Raw genomic sequence first — 8,222 nt, 5'->3', positions numbered from 1 at the left:
AGGTGCCGGGCAGGACGCGGCGGGGACACTGCCCTGCCAGAGCTCCTGAGGCTCCGCCCCGCCCCAGCACCCCAAGGCCCCAGCCTCTGTAGACCCCTCAGACTCCCAGCATTTGCCAGAAAGCCCCCCCAGCTGCTCACAAAGCCCCCCATCCTCCTCGACCCCCAGGAGAGCCCTAAGGCTTCTGATCAGCACTCCTCAAACCCCACGAGGGATTCAGGACCCAGGCTGTGTTTAGCCCCAGTTCTCATGGCTCTCGCTTTCCTGTCCTCCCTGTAGCGCCCCGAGTCCCCCCCTCGCCGAGACAGCCTGGCCTCCCTGTTCCCCAGTGAGGAGGAGAGGAGAGGTGGGTGTGAGGGCCGCGTGTGACGTGGGAGCACAGCCAGGCAGGACCACAGGCCAGGCTGGGAGGGACCCCAAGTTCTCTGGTGAGGGAGGGGGAGGGGAGGGCAGAGTCAGGAGGAGGATGGGACAGGTGGCTGGCATTAGTGGGGATGACCGGCAGGTGAGGCCCGGAGCTGTGAACCAGGCAGCTCCCCACACACCTCACAGGCCAGGTGGGCACCGTTCCTGCCCCAGGCCAGGACACATCCCACCAGCTGGTTGGATGCCTGTGTTCCCCAGCTCAGAGGTCAGTGTGGGGACCAGCAGTTGTGAGGTGTCCGTGGCGCCTGAGGTGACTCAGTGCCTGCCTCCCCCAGGTCCTGAAGCAGCAGGGGCCGCAGCAGCCCAGCAGGGCGGATACGAGATCCCTGCCCGCCTTCGGACCCTGCACAACCTGGTGATCCAGTATGCGGGCCAGGGCCGCTACGAGGTCGCTGTGCCTCTGTGCCGCCAGGCCTTGGAGGACCTGGAGCGGAGCTCAGGCCACTGCCACCCTGATGTGGCCACCATGCTCAACATTCTGGCCCTGGTGTACCGGTGAGAGCCGCACTGGCAGGGCCTGTTGTTGGGTGAAGGACCTGGCATCCCCTCAACATGGAGCACCAGGGGTAGACGGGGACAGGGACAGGGCAGAAGAGGACAGGAAAACAAAGAGGAAGGCAGAGATCTCAGGAGTGGCTGGGACCCAGAAGTCAGCAAGGGCCCCAACCCCAGGTGGGGAAGAGAGGGGTGGCCAGAGGCTTGGCAGAGACCTGGTGGTACGGGGACAGTCCCGGAGACTCAGGAGGTTTGGGGAGGCCTGAAGGGACACCTGGAGGGTGCCACCCACGCCTGGCTCAGCCAGGTCCCAGGACCTGTCTGGACCAGCCCAGCCGTAGTAGCCCAAGCTTGGCTGTCCCCGCCACCCCTGTGACTGCCTCACAGGGACCAGAACAAGTACAAGGAGGCGACAGACCTTCTCCATGACGCCCTGCAGATCCGGGAGCAGACACTGGGTCCTGAACACCCTGCAGTGAGTGGGCCCCCACCCGCAGGGACGGGAGGGAGGCCGCAGTGCCCGCCCCCTCCAACCTGCACCCCCCCTGCAGGTGGCCGCCACCCTCAACAACCTGGCTGTCCTCTACGGGAAACGTGGGCGTTACCGGGAGGCAGAGCCCCTGTGCCAGCGTGCCCTGGAGATCCGTGAGAAGGTCCCCTACCCAATCCCAGACGACCCCTTGTCCTCTGAGGCTGTGACTTGGTGCTCTTCCCTTTGATCATCTGTCTCTTGGGCCCCTGTGTGGGCCTAGATCGCCCACCGCATGGCCTGCCCCCAACCTTCTAGTTTCATCTGGACTCTGCTGCCTGTGACCTCACACGCCCCCTCTCAGCCCTGCCCTCTGACCCCCCTGGTTGGCGGTCTACCCCTGTATGCCACCAGTGTCTGGAGCACCGCAGCCTCTGCCCCTCCTCCTCTTTCTGTAATCCCCACCTCCTGTCTCCTGGCATGGCAGTGCCATCATGGGGCCCACCAACCCCGTGATTCCAGTGGCTCGTGACCCCCAGGTCCTGGGCGCCGACCACCCAGACGTGGCCAAGCAGCTCAACAACCTGGCCCTGCTCTGCCAGAACCAGGGCAAGTTCGAGGACGTGGAGCGGCATTACGCCCGCGCCCTGAGCATCTACGAGGCCCTGGGTGGCCCCCACGACCCCAATGTGGCCAAGACCAAGAACAACCTGGTGAGGCGCTGCAGGGGGCAGGGGGCTATGGGGCTGCAGGCAGGTACGACAGGAGCTCCAGGGGATGAGGTGAGGGCCCTGAGGGAAAGGTCCCCTCAGCATCAGGAAGTGCACCAGTTTATGGCCAGAGAACGGTTCCAGCAAAGAGGCCACTGAAGAGGCCACTGGCAGGACCAGATGCCAACGTCACATCTTTATTGCACCCACCGTGGGCAGCCCCTTCTTAGCTCGTTACAACAGGGCTACCGTCACCCCCTACACGGCCAAGGCAGGGCGGGGCCCCATCTGTTGCAGCAGCAGATGCCCTCTGGGCAGGCCCCAGGAGGCAGTGTGGCCAGGCTTGCACTTAAGATGGGCTGGGGGTCCTAAGAAGTCCCCAGATTACAGCCAAGGTCCCCCTGCCCTGCCCTCCCTGCAGGCCTCCGCCTACCTGAAGCAGAACAAATACGAGCAGGCAGAGGAGCTGTACAGGGAGATCCTCCGCAGGGAGGGCCTGCCGCCAACTTTGGGTGAGCCTGTCTGCCCTCCTCCCTCCCAAGGGCTCCTCGGTGCCCCTCTCAACATCCCCTCTGTCCCCCAGGAGCTCCTAACACAGGCACAGCTGGTGAAGCAGAACAACAGGTGAGGAGGCCCTGCTTTGGTTCCTGAGGGGGGATGGGGACTGGATGGGCCAGGTGGGGGTCAGTCACTGTCCCTGGCTCCTCTTCAGGCTCTTCGAAGGAGCAGCTCATTCTCTAAGCTCCGTGAGTCTCTCCGACGGGGAAGTGAGAAGCTGGTGTCCCGCCTCCGAGGGGAGGGCTTGGCAGGGGCAGCAGGGTGAGTGCCGGCTCGGGTGGCCAAGTCCTGATGGTGGTGGCACCTGCAGCACCCTCCCCCAGTCCTGCTCAAGAGCTTTCCATGGCTCCCATCTGCCCTGTGACACAGATCTAACCTAGTCCTGGAGAGGACCTTCCTAGAGGGGCCTGGACATTCACCTGTCCTTCTCTGACCCATTCTCTGCAGGATGAAGAGAGCCATGTCCCTAAATGTGCTGAATACAGAGAATGTCAGAGCTCCGGGGTCTCAGGTGAGAAGGACACCTGTCAAGGATGGAGCAGAGCCACCGTGGCAGGCTCAGAGAGGCAGGGGCTGACAGGTGGGGGTGGAGCAGAGCCCAGGACAGAAGGGAGGGTGTACCTGGGGTAGAGGCAAGGGGACGGGCGCAGTGACAACTGGAGCAGAGATCTGCTTGCCCGTCACCCACCGCTCCCTGTGTCTGTCCCCAGCTCCGCAGTCGGCCCTTGAGTGAGCTCCCTCGGACCCTCAGCGCCAGTATCCAGGACATGAGCCCCCGCTAACACGGATGGGACCATGCAGCTTCTCCAGAACGGGGGGCACCACCCATGTCCTCGGCTCCCCTGCCTGGGAGGCGGGGGGCCAGTGGGTCGGACATCAGTGCTGCCTTCTCCCCCGTAATTAAAGGCTATAGATTTGGAATGTCCACCTGAGGGGTCCTCTGTGCTGCTGGGACGGGCCAGGCAAGACGAGGGCGTCACCTCACACTGCTCTGATGAGCCTGCCCCGCTCACATCTGCTGGGCGATCTGCTCGATCCTCCGCAGCGTCTCCTCCGACTCCAGCTGCTCCAGGCTGAGCAGGGACAGCCCCAGCTGATCCTCCTGCAGGGATCAGAGAGGGAAGTTGGCCAGGGCCTGAGGAAGCTGCTGCAGGGGACCAGGACTCCAGAGGCAGTGGGGACAGGAGGGCTAAGGGACAGAATTTTGAACTGGGAGCTGTCCACGAAATCCAGAAGACAGGGCACTGGGCCTCATCTGCCCTCCCCAGGCAGCTGCACAGGGAAGCAGTCACACAGCTCCCCCAGGGCCTGGCATGTGGCGCAACGAGGCGGCAGGCTGGGGGAGCACAGCTGTGAGGGAGCAGGGCCCAGGGCTCACCCGGTGGAAAGGCTGCGCCATCTGCCTCAGGAAGTACTTGGCGACCTGGACGCCCTCGTCGACGGTCAGGTTGAGGTTGGCGTCGGTGAGGTGCTCCTGGATCCAGCGCGGCAGCTTCCCCCGCTTGTCCGCCCTGGCGAACCGCTTTGCGTGGGAGGGTGGGGACAGGGTGTCAGGCCCAGGCTGGAGAAGCCTGGCCACCGCTGCCCCTGCCACCATACCCTGCCCATCTGATGGCGAATGGGGAAACAGCGGGGCTCAGAAGCCAGGGTGGGGTGCAGACGCCCCTGAGCCCGTACTTTGTCGGCGAAGACCATGAGGCCGTAGTCCGTCTTGCCCCGGATGGCCCGGCCCACACACTGGGCCGCGTGGCGCATGGCGTCAAAGGTGAGGAAGTCGTTCTCGCGGATCTGGAACTGGTCCCGCAGGTATTCCAGCCGTGCCTGGGGCCAGGGGGTGAGGAGGAGAGGGATGGGGAGCCATCCCTTCCCAAGTGCCTGTGCCCTCTCCAGCCACCCCACAAACCACCTGTGTCCCCCCTCACGTGGCTCACCTTCAGAATGCGGCTCTGGGTGTAGACATAGGGGACACCAAACATGATGACTGCCCGCCCGAAGTGGTGCACTGTGGGCAGGGGTGAGAGGTCATGAGTGAGCTGCAGGGGGCTGGGGGCTGAGGCCCTCGCCAGGCCCAGGCTGTGGGTGGCTGGTCCCGCGAGGGAGCAGACAGGTGTAGAGGACGTGCTCTAGCGCTAGGCAGGGGAAAGCAGGCCCACTCACCGAAGTCGATTCCCTCAGACACTTTGCCTCGGGCCACTGAGAGCAGGATGGCCCCTCGGCCATTCTCGCAGGCCTGGGGGGTGGGGCAAGCTGAGTCACCCTCAGAGCCACTACCTGAGCCCACCCAGCACTGCCTCAGCCTCCCCATCCCACACCCACCTCCTGATACTTCTCCAGGGCAACACTGGTCTCCGCCCCATCCTGGGTCTCAATGAAGAGCAGCTTGTTCCTCTGGATGTTCTCAAGGATGCCCTGAGGGGGGACAGCAGGAGGTCAGGGCTGGGGCTGGCTGTGGTTCAGGCCATGGCCATGGCCGTACCTGGTGAAACCCAGCCCTGCCTCAGACTCCTGTGTAAAGGACCGTGTCTCTGGGCCTCAACCTGCCTGTCTGGGACACAAGAAGGAAGGGACAGAACTGTCCAACTTCACCGTGGTGAGCCCAGTGGGGTAGGCACATGGCCCATGGTGGCCAATCAGGACACAGGTACCCAGCCAAGGGGGTGCAGGGGCTGACTAACCCACCCGGGGCCAGTGGAGGCTTCCCCGAGTGCACACACCACACTGTAGTGGACACAGGGACAGACACAGCCAGAGATGGAGACCAGCCCCATGGTTACCTGTGCAGTTCAGTGGGGACAGCTCTTTTCAACAAATCATATGGAAGCAAATGGGTTTCAAATGGGAAATGAACCTGACCTTCACCCCACACAGCCGATGCAGGCTGCCTCAGACACAGGTGTGGAAGCTAAAGCTGCAGAGCATCCAGGAGGAAATGGGAGCCCATTTTCATGGCCTTGGGTAGGCAAGGTTTCTTAATAGCACACAAGTGGCTCTAGCCATCTTTCCTACTGTGTGGAAAGAGTCTGGCCGTGGCTCTGAGGGACAAGGCTCCTGCCCCAGCCCCAGCGCTCCCTGAAGCCTGGACTAGTGAGTCCACTCATCTCACCTCAAAGAAGTGTTCTGGGCCCTGAGAGCTGGCCAGGGGCGCTCAGAGACGGGCAGGATGTGCCCCTCCCACCACCTCCTGCCATGGCCCAGTGTGGCCATGCTGAGTCCTGCCCACCATGCCCAAGCCCGTCCTCACACTTCCCAGAGGGTCTGCAGGTTCTCCAGAGGCTTTGCCTGGAGTCCTGGTCCAGCCTTAATTCCAGAACCTTCACCCAGCAAAAGCCACACTTGTTCCCATGTCCACAGCGAGCACTATGTGCTGGAGGGACAGTCACAGGGGTAAGCCAGGGCACCAGGAGCCCAGAGGCTGCCACGGGTTGAGCTCCAAATCTGGTGGGGACGGAGCAGGGCACAGAGGCGTGTGGGGTTTATTTTATGCACATTCCCGTGTTTTAGGCCACTTGTCACCTGACACATCGGCACTGAAAACAGGAAGGACGCCCAGGCAGCACCAAGAGTGAGGAGAGGGGCTTCCCAGACAGGGTGCAGGGTGGCTGGGCGTACCTGCTCGTACCAGGAGGCCACAGTGCTCTCCATGTACTGGTAGCTGGTGAAGAAGGCCACGATGCCATCAGGGACCACGGCGGACATCTCCAGCAGGAGGTTTCCATAGTTCCGGATCACGGCTGTAGGGTCAGAGGTTGGGCCCCCTCCTGGCGCAGAGCCCCCTCCCCCTCCCGATCCTGAACTTGGGGTTCTCAGCAGCCCCGAGGCTGTCTGAGGGCTGCTCACACACCCACCCCCTTCTCCAGAGCCAGCCTCCTGAAGCAGGCGTGGCCTTGTGACTTGTCACAGCCAATGAGGGCAAAAGTGGCTGCGTCACTTCCGGGTGAGCAGCTTTAGGAGCCCGTGCACAGTCCACTACGATCCCACCGGAACCCACAGAAACCGGCCCCGCAGGCAGCATACCAATATCTTCCCGGGTCTCAAATTTGGAGCTGATGGCCACCTGGTCATTACCCCTGCCGATAATCTGGAGAAAGCAAGAGGTCACAATAAAGGAAGCAGCGGCCACTGTCACAATGTATGAGTGCTTACCCCCTGTTACTGTCATTCAAAGCTTTTAATAGATCCAGTGTCACTAGGTGAACCATTAGCTACCTGTATTGACGCTGCAATGCTACCTGTTACAGATGACCTGAGCTCAGGGAAGGTGAGTCACCTGCCCATGGTCACACAGCAGAAAAAGAACCGACCTGAGCCCGTCCATGCCTCCAGCCAGCAGCTATGTCCAGCCCACCGCAGCTGCTGGACTAGTTGGTTCCAAAACACTGCTCGCCACCAGTGCCCCTGCTGGCCGTCCTCACAATGCTACCATGCAGCTGGTGGTCACTACAGGGCCCCAGTCCCTGAAGGGCAATTCCAAAAGCCAAAAAAACTATTCGGCAAAAACTGCACTGACCAGAGTCCACTCAGAGGCCAACTCACCCCCTTCATGTGACTCTTCAAAAGCTTTTGCAGGGCGGGGCTGCAGCTCAGTGGCAGAGAGCTTGCCTAGAGTGCCCGAGGCCCTGGGTTCCATCCCAGCACCAAAAAAGGAAAAAAACCTTCTAAAGCCTGGAAAATTCCAAATTCCAAAATATATCCGGACTCTGGGCTTCAGAGCCTGTGACCTGAGGCCATTTACCACAGAGATTGACCCACAGAGAAGGCTTACCTACCCAGGTCACAGCTGGGCAAGAACTGGGCGAAGCCACGTAAGCGAGATGCGGGCTACACTGGGCGAAGCCACGTAAGCGAGATGCGGGCTACATTCGTGTTTTACACTCTCTGAATCCTGTCAGTGGCCCTGGGAGATCAGGGAGGAGGCATTTCCACTTCACAGATCAGAGCCAGGCACAGTGGCACAGGCCTGTAATCCCAGTGGCTTGGGAGGCTGAGGCAGGAGGATCAAAAGTTCAAAGCCAGCCTCCAACTTTAGCAAGGCCCTAAGCAAGTCAGTGAGATCCTATCTCTAAATGGAAAATAAAAAGGGCAAGGGGGGTTCAGTGGTTAAGTGCCTGGGTTTAATCCCTGGTACCAAAAAAACAAGAAGTGCAGAGGAGAAAACAGGCTTTGCAAGTCAGACACACAGGAGCAGGCGGAGCCCACCTGGGCACCCCAGCGGACAGCTCTCCTGCCGGAGGAGGGGCAGACAGCCCCTAACCCCATCCTCTACACTCACCATGGGGCACAGACAGACCCGGGCCAGTGTCATTGTGAAGGTTGCCATGGTGACAGGATGGAAGTCCAGGATCTTGGGGTAGATGTCCAGTGGGGACAGTGTCTGTAGGAGGGATAGAAGAGGGATGTTGGGCTGGGGATGTGGCTCAAGCGGTAGCGCGCTCGCCTGGCATGCGTGCGGCCCGGGTTCGATCCTCAGCACCACATACCAACAAAGATGTTGTGTCTGCCGAAAACTAATAAATAAATATAAAAAAAAAAAAAAAAAAAAAAAAAAAAAAAAAAAAAAAAAAAAA

General features: G+C 61.1%; 2 protein-coding genes across 2 annotated transcripts in view; one reads left to right on the top strand and one right to left on the bottom strand.

The window, feature by feature from the left end:
- The window catches only part of Klc3 (kinesin light chain 3), a 5,714-nt gene extending 2,131 nt beyond the window's left edge, over nucleotides 1–3,583 (top strand). Inside the window, exons 4-13 of the mRNA XM_015497010.2 lie at nucleotides 280–346; nucleotides 702–921; nucleotides 1,309–1,396; nucleotides 1,473–1,574; nucleotides 1,930–2,103; nucleotides 2,522–2,612; nucleotides 2,684–2,724; nucleotides 2,813–2,919; nucleotides 3,106–3,169; nucleotides 3,369–3,583. Of these exons, the coding sequence (XP_015352496.1) occupies nucleotides 280–346; nucleotides 702–921; nucleotides 1,309–1,396; nucleotides 1,473–1,574; nucleotides 1,930–2,103; nucleotides 2,522–2,612; nucleotides 2,684–2,724; nucleotides 2,813–2,919; nucleotides 3,106–3,169; nucleotides 3,369–3,440 (1,026 nt within the window). The 3' untranslated portion in view covers nucleotides 3,441–3,583. The remainder of the gene's footprint in view (nucleotides 1–279; nucleotides 347–701; nucleotides 922–1,308; nucleotides 1,397–1,472; nucleotides 1,575–1,929; nucleotides 2,104–2,521; nucleotides 2,613–2,683; nucleotides 2,725–2,812; nucleotides 2,920–3,105; nucleotides 3,170–3,368) is intronic.
- Nucleotides 3,584–3,657: 74 nt separating this feature from the next.
- Nucleotides 3,658–8,222, bottom strand: part of Ercc2 (ERCC excision repair 2, TFIIH core complex helicase subunit) — a 14,430-nt gene continuing 9,865 nt past the window's right edge. Inside the window, exons 15-23 of the mRNA XM_015496705.2 lie at nucleotides 7,928–8,029; nucleotides 6,673–6,736; nucleotides 6,268–6,389; nucleotides 4,975–5,067; nucleotides 4,816–4,888; nucleotides 4,590–4,660; nucleotides 4,336–4,479; nucleotides 4,037–4,180; nucleotides 3,658–3,760 (exon numbers count right to left, since the gene is read on the bottom strand). Of these exons, the coding sequence (XP_015352191.1) occupies nucleotides 3,668–3,760; nucleotides 4,037–4,180; nucleotides 4,336–4,479; nucleotides 4,590–4,660; nucleotides 4,816–4,888; nucleotides 4,975–5,067; nucleotides 6,268–6,389; nucleotides 6,673–6,736; nucleotides 7,928–8,029 (906 nt within the window). The 3' untranslated portion in view covers nucleotides 3,658–3,667. The remainder of the gene's footprint in view (nucleotides 3,761–4,036; nucleotides 4,181–4,335; nucleotides 4,480–4,589; nucleotides 4,661–4,815; nucleotides 4,889–4,974; nucleotides 5,068–6,267; nucleotides 6,390–6,672; nucleotides 6,737–7,927; nucleotides 8,030–8,222) is intronic.

The sequence above is a fragment of the Marmota marmota genome, unplaced genomic scaffold (genome assembly GCF_001458135.2).
Source record: "Marmota marmota marmota unplaced genomic scaffold, marMar, whole genome shotgun sequence".
Classification (NCBI taxonomy): Eukaryota; Metazoa; Chordata; class Mammalia; order Rodentia; family Sciuridae; genus Marmota; species Marmota marmota.
Note: the sequence above shows the minus strand (reverse complement) of the source record. Positions and strands in the feature narration are given on the sequence as shown.